The sequence below is a fragment of the Hirundo rustica genome, chromosome 14 (genome assembly GCF_015227805.2).
Source record: "Hirundo rustica isolate bHirRus1 chromosome 14, bHirRus1.pri.v3, whole genome shotgun sequence".
Lineage (NCBI taxonomy): Eukaryota > Metazoa > Chordata > Aves > Passeriformes > Hirundinidae > Hirundo > Hirundo rustica.
Genome location: NC_053463.1, coordinates 11,656,880 through 11,672,252, shown reverse-complemented (window position 1 = coordinate 11,672,252; position 15,373 = coordinate 11,656,880). Strand labels below are relative to the sequence as shown.

Sequence of the window (15,373 nt, the reverse complement as noted above, 5' to 3'; positions counted from 1 at the left end):
AGTTGTTTGATGAGGTGTTGTATGATTACAAATAGTTCTTAATACTAACGGTATTTTTAGATTATGATTTCAACAAATATTCCACAAATACTCAGTGCAGAATAATCTTTCAAACATATCTGTCATGGGCTTTGAGCTTACAAATTCTTCTTCATGCAAGCAGTCTCCCTTCAGCAGGAAGGTCTACTTTCTACTTCAGGTTTTCAATACAACCACTAAGTTAGCACACAGTCCTGACCAACAAAGAAGTTAAATTATGCTTCTGCTTGCAGGCACAATAACGTTACTAAAAGCACTTAAATGAGATTAAAAACCACCTTCCATTATACTTTTTTCCCCTCTGAAGAAACTTGTATTTCTGAGTAGTCATTATATAAGAATAGAAAAAAAATGGCACAGGTTTTTAAGAGATAGATTAGTTTCAATTTGTTTCGGAAAGCTTTTGCTTATTTCCTTCACCATATTGAACAAAAAACTTTCATGCAAACAAATTGTAGTTTTCTTTTAAACTTCACTTAGATTTAGCTGGGACTTGAACAAATATTAACATCCCCCAATACACTTAGTGGTAGTGCAGCCCATGCAGTGTTTGTCTTATGCTGCTACGCCAAATTAAGGCTCCCTGAAATATGTTGGTGCATTAAAATATCTCCCCACCTTCTTTCAGTCAGTGCATTCAGGAGGAGGCCCCAGGCCCAGAAGCAGTCACAAAGCACCAGGAATCTCTTCATGGTGGACTCTGGAACTAGAAGGAAAATAACCATTAACATCCCCCACATTAAATAGGTATTAGCGGGAAAAAATCTGACATTGGAAACTTCTGCAGAATAATTTGATGTGAGGTAATGACCTCACAACAGTAGAGCTGATGCCATTCCGAATAAGGGTGCACTGTCTTGGCTGCTCTCCTGGTTACTTTTACTTTTAGACCCACAGACCGAGGATGGTTTCTTTTGTGGTAAGGGTGTATCCTTTATACGTTACTCTTGAACTTTAGCAAAAACAATCACAAGTAAAAGCTGCTGTCCACAAACCCTGTGGTAACTCTTACTCTGTTTCCCCCTGTGTTGAAAATGTGTCAAGGCACCTCTATTCCATTTCCAGATAACCAAGTGTAATTGCTTTTTTTGTTTGACTTGAACCAGCCTGAGCTCTTCCAAACCCGGGAAGGTGTCAGTGTGTGGTAGTGTGACTGAGGAGAGTGGTGCTTTCCTCACAGCCACTGCTTTGCTTTGATGTGATGGAAGCAACTTTCTTCTAGAGATACAACAATCCTCCTCTTCCCCGAAATACAGCATCAGAAAAGGACTAAAATGAGCAGATTCTAACTCTGTGATCTGCTGCTACATAGGCACACTTTAGGGCTAAAGGGCACAATTTGTAATGAAACCATGTGCTGACAACCTACACACTATTTCCTAAGTCTCTACCAGTCTCTGAATGCTGCTAGGAAATGTTTTTGCATCAGCAGCCTTTTCCTCCTCTCCAAACATCTCCTGTATTCTCTCCAGACTTCACTGAGTTACTCTCAGTTTATTTTTGAGTAAAAAGTAACACAACTCAGAAATTTTCTTCTGCTTTCTAATAAACCATAAACCAAAAAAGTTAGCTGATATTTGTGGAATCAGGGTTGCAGATCCAACTAATTGCCCAGGAGATGTTGCAGGTCCCTTTACACACCAATTCAATGTGTGCTGGAATACAGTCGATTTTGGGGATTCATTACATAAATAAGTTAACAAATACAAAGCCTGTGTTTTCCCCCAACGGTGAATTGGAGGGGTTTCTGTGTGCCTGAGAAAATGAAGCACTGTACATGGAAATGTTGTTGCAGCTTTAAATAAAGCTCCCCCAATTCACTGCACACTCTCAGGGACAATTTAAAATCAATAAAATACTGTTACAAAGCGGTATGTAAGCCATGAGATATAATTAATGTGTTTATAGCCAAATGATCGGCAGATATGCATTGAGTGGGGCTGAGCTAACCTGACTGGATAGGAAGGAGCTGGATGTGGCAGGAAAGTGTGGATAAAGCTCTTCAGGGACGAGCCTGCACCTTAACTTGCCCTGTAATCAGCCCCTTTACAAAGGGAAAGGCAACATCTGTGGCTTCAAAAATCACCTTCTCCCGGTCCTGCTAACTTCTGCCTTTGCACAAGGCTCCTCGGGATGAAGAACTGAAAGTGAATTATTCTGAACTATTTTGATCTGTTGAGCTCCACACTCGCCCCCCTCCTCCCAACACCACCCCCTGCTTCGATAAACCCATCCAGGCACAATAAATCCCGAGGAAGGAAAGTTTCTTGCACCTGGAAAAAGCAAATGTTAACGAAGACTTTGAATGAGCGCTAAAGTCCCCGGCCTCCCCCATCCGCACCGCCTGAGAAACCAGCGCCGATTCTCCCATTCAAAATGGGAGCAAGAGCCACGCTACTGGGAGCGTTTCAGCAGCGCCCACTGGAAAAAAAAGAAGAAGAAAAAAAAAAAAAAAAAAAAAAGAAAGGGGGGGGGGGAGAATTAAAAACAGAATCGAGGGTAAAAGGGGGGCATTTTGACTCACTGTGGGAGATTTGCTCCTCTCTGAGGCTCAATCGAGACTTGTTTTCCTCCCGGCATTTCAACTTTGCATCCCCCTGCCAGGAGCAGCCACCCCTCCCACCGCGCCCGCGGGAGGGAAAAACCCAAACCCAAAAACCCTTCTGCGAGGGACCGGCGGAAATCAGTCCGCGCTAAAAAATAAATAAATAAGGTAATTGACAATGCCCATCGATCGCTGCGGATTTTCAAGCTGAAGGGACAGAGGGGGGGAGGAAAAAAAAAAAAAAAAAAAAAAAATCAGCCCGATCCGGCGGTACCTGCGGAAAGAGAGGAAGAGGAGAGGAGAGGAGAGGAGCCGCCCGCGCTCCTGGACGCGGTGCCCGCAGCCGGGAGCGCCCGGAGGGATGCGGGCGTGTGTCTGCCTGTGTCCGCGTGTGTCCGTCTGTGTGTCCGTGCGTGTCCGTCTGTGTCCGCCTGTACCCGCGTGTGCCCGCGTGTGCGGCCGGGGGTGCGAGCCAAGAGCCGCCCTTACCGGAGCCCCGGGCGCGGGTCCGCGGCGCCGCTGCCCGGCGCTGCCCTGCCGGTGCCCGCCCGCCGGCGCGGAGGCTGCGCGGCTCCGGCTCCGCCGCTCACTCCGCCTCGACCATCGCCGCCGCCGCCGCTCCGCTCCTCCGGGCTCAGCACCCGAATTTCTCCTCCCGGTATTCCGACCGCCGCTATATAACAAAAGCTTTCTCTTTACCAAGACAGTAGTAATACGTCCCAGGGTAAACCGGATGTGAAATAGGCTGTGACTTCATGCCAGAGAGATTTTATTTTAGAAAGGAAGGTGGTACCAAGCTCTCATCTAGAGACCAATCCGCCCATTTTTTATATGCAGCACAATTTAACTTCCAGCGCTCTCGCCCTAATCCCTTTCTCTCTGGCTGCAGACTCAAATCCTTCTACAATCTGCAGCATTATTATTACTGGGGGTGGCGGGGGGGGAGGCTGCGCGGCCGGGGGAGGCTGCGCTGAGCATCTTTAGACACTCGCAGTTTACAAAACAGTCTATTTTAAGGGTCGTACATTAAAAATATAACCGATCTGCGTTAGCGTTCAACCTGTGATCGACTATTTAGTGGCGGCATAAACATGAATGAAGGCTGGCCAGGGGTGTCGAGGATGCAGCACTACGCGCGTGTGCCTATAGACTGTTTGTACCTATAGGGACCGGCAGACCGCGGCCGTAACCAGATGGGGACAGAGATGCTGTGCAATGCTAATTAAACGCAGGTAACACGCATTTTGGGCGAGACCCGTAGGAATTCAGCTCCAGGAGCAGGCGGCTCTCCCCCACTTCCACACGCAGGTATCACGTCTGCCCGGCGCGGTGCCGGGGCTCAGCCGAGGGCTGTGCTGGGGGGCTGCGGACCCCAGCCCGCTGTCCCGCTGTCCCTCGGGGCCCCGCCGGCACCGGGACATCGCCGGCCCCGCGGAGCGCCGGGCTCGGCCCCGGACACGCGCGGTGGCCTTGCCCTGCCCTGCCCCACCCGCTGTGACCGAGTCCTGCCCCACATTCACGTCACTTTAACCCCTGTCCACACCTCCTCCCCTCAGACGGGAGCGAGCTGGGCGAGCCCGGCGGGAGCCGGCGCTTCAGCGGAGAAACAAGGAGAAAGTTGGACGCATCAGGTCCGGAGAGGTGTCGGTGTGCGGGGGAACGCAGGCAGCGCTCACCTGCCCAGCACAGGTTACCGTGCCTTTAGCTCCAGGCGCCTCTCACCAGCTCCAAGCCTTCTGCAGAGATATCACACACTGCTGCCACGAGCTCAGCGTGGACAGCTGCCCTTGCTCTGGTTAATGTAAAGGTAAAACGAAGTCCTCCTTCGACAGTATTTCTTCCTTATAAAGCACTACCAGCATATGCGGGGTGAAAAAGATTTCCTTATGTCATATGCACCTACTGGATTTGAAACACTATCTGCTTTCCCTCTTCTCCTCTCAACGCCATCACTGATTGACTTTCTCTTCCCTCCTATGATGCTGCTCCAAGGGAGATCAAAATCCATATATCCTGTCAGAGATAACCTGAATATCTTATGTTACAGCTAAGTTATCTGTTGAAAGCTTTATCCAGATTTTTTAATGAAATATTGCGCGTTCTGAGCATCCTCATGAAATACATGATCTGTTTGTCTCTGTAACGGCACAAGAAGGTTTTGATTTGACCCAAGAAACCAATGACATTCAAAGCTGTGGCTGGCAATAACTTCCAAGGTGGCAATCATTTTGGATAAGTGCCTGATATAACAGTCTAAACACTGCAATGATTTCCCTAAGCACAAGGAAAATTGAAATTTTGTTTATCCAAGTCCCCTAGTGCACCAACTTACCCAATCATTATGATCAGCACTGAATAGCCACAGGTTATTTTAAAGGCATGAAATGGACTTTTTGCTTAGTTTCTTGGCATTTCCAATATAGCTCATCTCATTTTTGATTCAAGGCTGTTAGCAGTGCACAGAAAAGTAGGGAACAGGAAAAACTTACCCACTTCTCAATTAAATTATAACTAGTGACTTTTCAAATCACTATTGCATAGACAGTGGCTAGAGGGATTTTTCCAAATATGCAATGTTTTCACCTTCATTTGCTCTTAGCTAACACAATTTACTATGTTTCTGTTCTCCCACTGAAGCAGAAGAGAGCTTTGCTTAAGCAACGAGTAAGCTGAGGTCCTCACCTGAGTTTACAAACACAACACAATGGGTGCTTATTAAAATACATGGACATTTTGTGTCTGTAAAACCATTGAGTTTCCTTCCCCAGTCAATAAGGCATTAATTACCTTCTTACAATGACCTTAAACTATTTTTTCTAGATTAATAATATAGGTTTGTAAAAAAAAAAAAAAAAAAAAAAAAAATCAACACAGCTTTGATATTTCATTTTCTCCTTCATTACTCATGAACAAAGAGGTTGCAAGTATATTTGCTCTTTGCATGCCTCTGTGATAGGCAGCTGGACAGAAAGATAGGCTGAAAAGTGGGTGAATGGACAGGGATTCATGTATCTCTGTGCACTAAAATCTGAGCAACTGGAAAGCTGAAGCTGTTTTAGAGCCCACGAGACATAGCCTTGCATCTTACAGTTTTCTTGACTTATTTTAATTAGTTTATGAACAGTGGCAACTGGTTTTAGTTTACTAAAGTGTCAAGGGTTACACATGATGTTCTTTTGCCTTTTTGCCTCCATGGACACAATTGCTGTGTACCAAAGGATTATATGTTTTCCTGAGTTCTCACTGGGTGAAAATATTGACCTAAAATTGGAAGTTGCTCGTTCTCTCTCTAATTCGCATCTGCTCAGAAAGTAGGACATGGCTGAGATTCCTGTCCATCAGTGCTCACATGTAACCCAGATTTTATCTTTTCCTTTCAAAAGCTGTTATTGCAGTTATCATGTCATTCCATAGTAAATGCTAAAAATATTCAGATGTAATCAAACAAATAGGTTGTTTCATGATAGATTGTGTTATCAAAACAACTGCTTTAAAAATATAAAAGAAAATATAAATTGTTTTTACCAGCAAAAAATGCTCTTCTGAAGGAATAAAGCTAAGTGTCTTGCAATTCTTACTTTTTACCTTTTCCATCTGAATTCCACTGACCTAATCCAAATATGACTAGGAGTAATGCATTTACCAAATAAATCCATCTGTGGATTTCAGGCACCTAACTTAAGAGAATATCTTTGAAAATCTCAAGCTATATACAGGAATGTGCATAGTACCAGTGGGTCTTAGGGTCACATGATTTCATTCTTGAGCAAATTGTTCAAATGAGAAAGGGAAGATGCCTTTGAACATACGTCTTCAGGTAACTCAGTATTAGGTGATGTGCATCTCTGCAGTTTTACAGTCACATTTGGAAAAAGAAGATGTCAGGTAAACGTGTCTTTTTCAATCCAGCTTTATGACTCCATAAAGTTTTCAAAAAGAGTTTGTCTTTCATGTAATATGGGAATGTGGAACTATATCCTTTAAAAACATTATTAAATATAAACAATCAGCCAAATCAAGCCTGACACAGCTCTATGCAATGCTTTGAGCCCTGATGTTACTGCAAGTGATTAGTAGCAGTGAAGTTAAACCAATTGAATCCTAATGTGTTTATTATATATTTATATAAATGATGGATTAAGATTGACATAGAGAAAGATTTTCAGTGTAGTTAGAACTATTTTTGCTTTTAAATTTCTAGCAAGAACTTTTTGAAGTCTGGTCTATTTCTTTGGTATATATACATATACATATACATATATATTGTATTTAAATAGGTCACCTGGAAAGAATATATTTTTTAGTCTTGTGGTTTTTATCATATCTTTCTTTGTGTAGGCAAAATATACACATGTTTTATTTTAATTTAGGAATATATCAAACAACTGAAATTCCACAGCAGAATGCTTTGACACAATGTGTCCTGAATAGCCAAGGGATTTGAATAAAGCAAATGAAACTCAGAGATTTACTGGCATACAGCAGATCAGATGAAGAATTAAAACAGAAAGACCATCTGCTCCAAAGCTTTGAGCTCTGTTATTTACAAGTCCTGTTCGTGTGATTAAATGGAAATATTTTGTAAAATATATGACTCCAATTTGATTTCTAATTTAATGTGTGTCAGTAATATATCAAAGCACAGTTGTTAACCCTTTAGTAGACACAACAAAATTCAGTAGCTTAACTTTTTTCCCCCTTTAATTTAAAGCCGCAGTAAAGAAAATAGCACGTATACTTGTCACTTAGTGGTGGATTTTTGTAAAAGGCAAGTGATGATATATAAAAAAATTCACTCTCTTTATGCCTCTTTCATTTTAAAATAAGGTTTTATTCATCATCTCTTTCCTCTTAAAAAAAATTAGTAGATGGAGAAAAAAGAGTAGAAACTTTCAGGGGAACGCAACTGAGAACCTTCATGGAAAAAAGTTACACTCTTTTCAAGGAGTCAGTCTCACTTACAATGTCCATTAAAGACATATGACTGTTCTTTCTAGAACTGTATTGAAAATTGGAAGTAGCACTTCTTTGAACCCATTATGTATTAAAAATGGAATAAAGAGATAAAATAGCTGATGCCCAGAAACTTAGAGAGGACGATGGTCTCTTGAGTTTTAAAGTCTTTAAGTATTTCAAACAGAAAACCCTGTTACTGACAAGTTTCTCAGATTTTCTAATCCACAGAGGCAACAATTAACAGCCTTGCCATGCTGTAGCCAAAAATCACTACAAAGTTTAATCTGTAAAGCCAAAAATGGGAGATTCTTTTCTAAATAATAATAGGATTTTTTGTTTGATGTCAGAAAGGAAGAATGGGATATTAATCTATTTTCTAAAAAACCCGTTGTGGAATTTACAAAAAACACCAAAAAGAACAAAGGTCACAACTGGGAGCTTTTGGGGATTACAGAGGACTTGTAAATCCAGTGGAGATCATGGCTGAGATCTTTGTCACAAGGCTTTTCCTCCAGCAGCTGGATTTATCTGCAGTGGAATACAAGCACCATATGGGGTTATCTCCTACACTCTCACTGCTGCTGCTGAGGTGAAGGCTTCACTGGAGATCTGCAGCCTCCTGGAGCTTTCCTAGTACAAGGTCAGCTGTCCTTAAACGACAAGGCAGCTCTCTCTGCAGAGAGCAAGGAGTGGACTCCTGGCACTGTGGTGTGTGTCAATCAGTTATACTTCAAAAAGAAGTAATTAATTGTGTTGCTTGCTGCTCTGCAGATGGAAGAAAATATTTGTTTAGGACTCAGATCTCAGAATGATGACTTGCAGTTTGACATACTTAATGACAGTTCATGTTCCTATGGACCAATAAACTCTCCTGTATCTTCATTTTGATCTGCAGTGATGATTTTTTCCTAGAGTCGGATAAGACGAACATCTGTGAAAGGAGTTCTAGATTACTCAAAATTCCTGAAAGTCTATACTACTTTCCTTTAAAAATATTATCAAAATATACAATGTTTAGTGCATGAAGAAACCCTTGATACTGATTATTTGAGGATGAGGAAAATTAGTGACTATGAAAGGAACAGGAGTAAACGGAAAGAAATATTTATAGAAATAAGAAACAATAAAATATTTTTTTAAATTAAAAAAAAACATTAAGAAAAACATCAGTTCACCTGTTCTTCTATAAGTACTTGCCTTCGATTGAACTAAAAGACGTAGAGTCAGAATATCTCAATCTGTATTCAGATAGATGCTTCAAACATGTTTAAATCCATCCCTTTTCAGCTAAACATTTCAGAATCCACTTAAGGGCATGGGTCATAAATATTCTTAAACTTAAATGTTTAAGTTTAAACCCTCTAGGCTGAATTTTGCTGCTTTGCTGCTTTGGAAGCCAATACCCTGCTACTTCTCAGGTGACCTTAGACACATTTACTTTCTCTCCCTGTCCTGGTGCCTTTATCTGGACTGAGAAGAGTGCAGCTTGTGAATTCAATTAGCCCAGAAGCCAGATTTCGGTGGGTGCAGTGTTAAGCTGGAACTTTCCTGCAAATACAGTTTTGAAGTCACAGAAGTTTGTGAGTCAAAGGTGATGCCCACGTTGCCTTGCCAGGTGCAGGATCCCAGCCCAGTCAGAGGCACAGTGTTTGACTCCCTCATTCCTCCTACTGCAGCACCTCCCTCACTTCCTGGAGATGGGGACAAGGAGACTCATCAGATGAATTTGTGTTCCAGTCGGGAGCACCATATGCTTCCTGACTGCTGATGTCACTGCATGGAGCTCTGCTTGCACAACTGCAGCACGCCGTCAGAGCTCCCCTGCATGCACGGTTCTGTTCTAGAGGTCCAAGGCTGTTGCAAAAACAGCCATGTGAATATTTAAGTGATAGTCACATTTTCAAATTTAATTTTTGCATGGCCTGCCTAGTGCTAAAAATCCAAGTGTAGTGAGGGATAGCAAATGGAGATGGGGAATACACTGGGGCAATCATTAACAAAGGGATGTAATGATATGATTTTTAGCTTAGCTTTTGCATTCATCTCTTTTATTGTCCTTATCCAAAAGAGAACTCTTCTTCATTTTCCTCCTATTTTAAAATTATTTATGTTTAGCTTTATACCTACTGAAATTACATGGGCAAAACTGTGTAATTATCACAGAACAGCTGTGCTGGAAAATTGAAGCTCCAGGTGTTAGTGGCAGACATTTCCAGGCAATAGAAGAGCAGAGTTTGGTACATGAAAGCCTTTCTTCTGCCCAGGGCTCCTTGTTTCTACTCATTTGCCTTCTAAGGTGGGTTTCTCCTGATTTATTTTCTGGTTTGTGTTGCTTGTGGTTTTTTGCTGTTACAGATTAAATAATGATTTATATGTTTTGAATTTCCTTGCAGAGCACCTGGTGTTAGGCAGAACTGAAATTTTGATGTTAGTTGAGAGCTGCTTGATGGACTTTTAATTTTTTTTTTTCTTGTTCATTAAACCACGGTGATTCAACTACAATTCGATCCATTTAATTCATAGAAAAATACCTCACAGTTGTTACATTTATGTGGCAAGCTTTGCAACATCAAATCTGCATTTGCCATAGTTTGCATGGGTGCTTATATTATACTAGGAAATTATTGTTTTCATCCAGAAGCAGACAAAATAATCACTGGGCTGTAGAGTCAAACCCCCAAACAATTGGAAATCAAATTTTTTTGGACATTATTAATGAATGCAAATATTAGTTAGAATTGAAACAGTTTTATAATCTAATTCCTCCCTTTATTCAGAGGGAAAGCTCTACCAATACGATTTCTGAAGATCTCCGATAATCCAAGATGATCCAAGTGATATTTTTGAATGCAACCGATAGTTTTTCACTGTTGAATAGTATCAACACTTATGTAGGTGTAAGGATTAGCTGCCCAGTACCTGTAACTGGCCCTGCTGAGCTGAGCTCAGCTGGGTTGTTTCAGCTCGACCTGGTCCCTGCTCACCATCCTGTTCAAACAAACTGGGAACTGATACAAGCAGGGAGGCAATATGTGAAATGGCAGCCAAGTTCATATGGAGCCATATTCAGCATCCATAGTCTTTACTTGCTGCTTTCATATAAAATCTAATATTTACCAAGGCTTTGCTGCAAGGATATTGGTGTGCATTTTTACCTCTTTTGAGATTTCATGTCCCAATATTAATTTGATTTTGATTTAGAATTTAAACTGTTGCTTATGAAAATTAGGAAACGTGTCTGCATAGAAACAAGGCCTCCTAGGTCAGTACTGGTTCTCTAAGAAGGGCTATTGAGCCTTTTGTCTTTTTTACTGCTGCCAGTTAAGAGCAAAGCAATCGAAATTTGAGGAATATTTGGGCTAACAGTTACTGGTATGACTGGGAAGGAAGCCACGTTTTCACTTGTGTTCTGCCGTGGGGAAAAGAGGTCTGTATTTTTCAGAGTAACTGGCTGGCATGGCTATGGAACCATCCTCTTGATTGTCATGGTCTACTCTTACCAAAGAGAAGGAGACTGCACAGACTTTGGACAACACAATGTTATCGTTCACAATATTTCAGAGACTGACAAAAATGTTATTGTGACTTTCGCATTTTGTGGTAAGATAACCACTAAAGCAGTAAGTTGTTAATTTTCAGAGTAAAACTGTTTTTCTGGTTATTAAAGGCAGGGTTCATCTTGCCCATCTTCAGCTATGACTAATTAGAACCCTAAAAGCCTGATGTAGACACCTTTTGTAATCAACAAAAAATTAGACGTACCCTCACAATACCAATAAGCATGTAGCTTGTAGGTGTATAAATGTAATGAAGTCTCTAAATCAGACCTATAACATATTGCTTCCGCTTTGTAGCAGCTTTGGTGGGTTGCACTTTTTATGCATTTTAAATTTGTATCTCATCAATTGAGAGTTTGACGACAAGTATCCAATACAAGATTTTGATACTGAGAAATGTGTGATTCCACAACAATACCCTCTGTTTTTTTCAGGACAAAGCCCCAAACAATATTGGTGTATGAGATCTCTTGTCAAGAGTGGAAATACATTTTTCCTTGCAAACTAAAAGCAGTGTCATTCACTAACATATGTAATTCAAACAACAATTTAAGACACCTAAGTGTTGAAGAAGTAGCTGTGAAGGCAAAAAGTTCACTATCACATCTGCTGTAAAATATAAGTTCTGTCAAAATGATAAATTTTGTTGTAATTTAGGAGAATCAGCCAAAAGATGCTTAAGGAAATAATTCTGCCTATAATTCATATTTTTCTACTGATTTTTTCTTCAAAGAACAGAATATGCACTCCTTACACTTTTGCCCCCATGTTTTTTCTGTGGACTTTTTGTTGTTTTACCTTTTCATTGACCTTGAATTTAAGTGACATAGAAAAAAGTATCAGTCACTCACACAGCTCAAGCATTTTCCCCTAATTTTGAAACATGGGTTCACCAAGCATAATAGTTTCTACTGTCTAAAGCTAAAACTTCTTCTCTATTAATATATTGCTGTAGAAACATACAGGGAGCAGGTAACAGATTGTAGGTCAGATTTTTCCATTAAAGCTCAAAGGTTTTTATTTTCTAGGTAGCACAGCAAGAATACTCATATTTTAGAAGCTCTTACAATCTAAATGGAAAATAATTAAGATCAGAATGTGCTTCAGATATGGCCTTTTTTATCAATCCATTATGTAAATGAGGACTTAGTGTTTTATTTGTATCTTGTGGCCTTTTGAAGCAAATGTGGCTGTTCCTATTCCCTGCAGTTAGGTTTACATTAGGGAGGAGTCTCGGAACATGAAAGTTCAAATCATTGCAAACTAAACATAATCAGATGATGGTCTCCAGGTGTGTATCTGATGTGGTCCAGTAGTAATGCATGCTCAGCCTGCAAGGCCAGCCTAGGAGTAACCCTCTCAAAATTCATAAGGATTGGGTGATGATCCACAGCTGTTTTGCTCTAGATTCCTCCATTTACTGGTTTATGGTACAAGTTAATGCAAAGCCAGCCTATGATATTTCGATATTCATCATAAATTTTACTTTACATCAATTCACTTTACCTTTTGCCATGTTTTTAGGCTGATATTATAAATTTTAGGCATGCCAATATCCATGTCCCCAACACGGAGAGGGGGCAGATCTGCATGTATCTGTTTATGGTTATGCCAGCCATGAGTTTCTCTGATTTACAATGTTGCCCCCCTGCTTCCAACATCCTCTGGAGTTCTGTTTCTGTTTTGATTTTTTAGTTTGTTTGTTTCGGTTTTGGGAGGTTTTTTGGGGTTTGGTTTTTTGGTTTTTTTTTTCCTTCTCATCTCTACAAGAGTAGGCCTTGGCCAGTGCTTCCTGCATATCAGATTTGCTTATTGTCCTGGAAGGGATTTTCAGTGGAGTCCTCGTACCAGATCCATTTTTCCTTCCCTGCTGTACGCTGGCATTTTTGTGTGTATTGTTAGGAGAAATGAGGTCATTCGAGCAGATTAATTGAGCAAGTACAGTTGAGTAATTTGGGCAAGACTCCTTTAATTTCTTGGGGGTTGATTTTTTTAAAATATCAAAAAGTACATTTTACAAACTAGGACCGCCTTGAAAATTATTTAAACCAGAAAGTGAAATGCTCAGAATGGCTGGTTCATCCCCTCCAGCAAGTCAAGGAATTTACAGTCGTGTAGCCCATCCTGCACCTCACTCCCATTCCCCTTGAGAGACAGACCTGCAGTTCCCTCTGTCACAGCAGGACTGAGGAAGCAGGATTATGGAGAGCATCATCTGGAGTCATGTGGGGTGACTGGAAGGAGCCAGAATCGAGATCTCCAGCCATTATCACTGTGTCAGTAGGTAGTAAGGACGTGGGTATATATTCAACAGCAGAATAAAGAACTTTCAATACAGCTTCAACACTATAAAGTGTTATCAGGAGTAAAATATAAAGCAATCTTTGAAAGCTAGGAAATTACTTAGCTTTTTCCCTATCAGCATTTATGTACCTAATTAAAAATTATTTGTGTGATTTAGAATGCCATCCCCCGGTGAGCTGTTCCACCATGTTCTAGTGAGGGTTTTGAGGGCGGGGTAGTTTGGATTTCCTTATCTTTCACTGATCTCATTAGAAATATAAAGAAAACACTTTGGGTTTTCTGAGTAAAACAACCCCCCTCCTCCCAGCATCTTCAGCACCTGAAAATAAATATCTCTTTAGAACTGGTCAACAAAAGTTATGCAAATACCCATTCTTAAGCGTGTTAGCAGTGACACTGATTTCACCAAGACTGTCTGCCTACTGTATATTCCTGTGCCTTTTTAAATAGAAGCTCAACATTTTAAAAAGGTTTCTCTGATGTTTGGTGTAGGATTTTGCTTTGAGATTCAACTCCCCTCCAATCCATTGACAGAACTTTACATCAATGATGAAATCGTTTCTCTACCGCCTGTGAAATCACTAAAATGTCAACTACTGCAAGAAAAGAAAATGAAAGCCATTAATGTTTGTTTTAATGTTTATATAAGAAGCACAAGCCTTTTCCATACTAAATGTGACAGAGTTTAATTAAACAATTCAAACTGAGAAAAAATACGACATAGTTTATTCCCCAGCAAATTAATGTACAAGGTACTGTCAATGTAAGACCTATTTAAAAAAAAAAAAAAAAAAAAAAAAATCTGCTAATGACACTGTTTAGTAGAACATTTCATTAAAATGTTTCTTGACCTCCACAAGATTTTATGGAGCAAGATGCTGCAAACAGGAGATGCCTCACCAGCTCCTTTTCAAACATTTGAAAGCTAATCAAAGCAAACATTTAATGAAAAACACACTTGGATTGACACAAAGCTCAATGTGTATTACATGTATTTCCCTGTGTAATATGGCAGGGGGATTTATGTATAAAATTTCTTTAGCTGTTTCTTCTAGACTATTTACTGTATGTGGGTGAACCTAGGGAAAAATATTTACTAGTACAAAGTCAGTATAAAGTAGCAAGTGCCAAAAGCACACGATTAGAAACCTAGTTTTGAGTGGTCTTTAGTGAAGAAACACAGGTTATATGGTTTCACAACTCTCAGCCTCTTTTATTTCTTTTGTAAGTTTTGATTTATTCAAAATATTATACAAAATTAGAAAAGTTTGTAAACTAAATATAATTATATATTGAACAACACTGCTCTCAACAGTAAAAGGAAAAAAAAAATCCTGTTTGGAAAAATGTGTGCTAAAATTGGATTATAACTTAGAATATTATTTACTCGAGTAGATTTTACTTAGTTATAAAGAGAGACGGTTTTTATCATTTAAGTGAATGAATGCATTTATTTCAGTATGCCAAGTTAACACCTTTAGAGCAATTTCTTTGACAGAAAAGCTTTTTAAAGACCACTGCAATGAAGAATGACTGACAGTATGGAGCAGCACAGAAGGGACCTCATTAGTTTTTTACAGGAGGAAGAAATTGGGAAGCTAAAGCTCTCAGAGGGCAAGAGTCAGCCAATGTAACAAGGAAGTCTTTATCAGATTGTGTCTGTTCACCTACTGTATAGCAACCATTGCAGTTGAAATTCAAGTAAGAGTTGTCTGAAGGTACTGTAGAGAAATGTGAAATATGTTTCTGAGATGTCTAATCCTCACAAAATTATCTGTTAGAGAATTCAACATAAAAATGCAAAGGTGCAGACAGACCTGTCCTGATAATGAGTAAGAAGCAAATACCTTTTGACTATAAGGCATTCTTGTTTGATGGCAATGATGGCATCGTGGTAAGAATTAAATATCAGATGCTCTTATGTCACTCATACAGTAGGAATAATTGGAAGGGCTTTTTATGCTGTAGTTTG

General features: G+C 40.1%; 2 protein-coding genes across 4 annotated transcripts in view; one reads left to right on the top strand and one right to left on the bottom strand.

Annotated features, from left to right (window-relative positions):
- GABRA1 (gamma-aminobutyric acid type A receptor subunit alpha1) overlaps positions 1-3,486 on the bottom strand; it is a 40,573-nt gene extending 37,087 nt beyond the window's left edge. Inside the window, exons 1-2 of one of the 3 annotated variants that reach the window (XM_040078411.2) lie at positions 3,074-3,486; positions 658-745 (exon numbers count right to left, since the gene is read on the bottom strand). In XM_040078411.2, coding sequence (XP_039934345.1) covers positions 658-731 — 74 coding nt within the window. In that variant the 5' untranslated portion in view covers positions 732-745; positions 3,074-3,486. Of the gene's footprint in view, positions 1-657; positions 746-2,563; positions 2,716-2,858; positions 3,035-3,073 lie in introns of those variants that run through there. The other 2 variants (XM_040078412.1, XM_040078413.2) reach the window with 2 other exon arrangements.
- The window catches only part of GABRB2 (gamma-aminobutyric acid type A receptor subunit beta2), a 283,550-nt gene that overhangs the window by 29,365 nt on the left and 238,812 nt on the right, over positions 1-15,373 (top strand). The window lies entirely within an intron of this gene.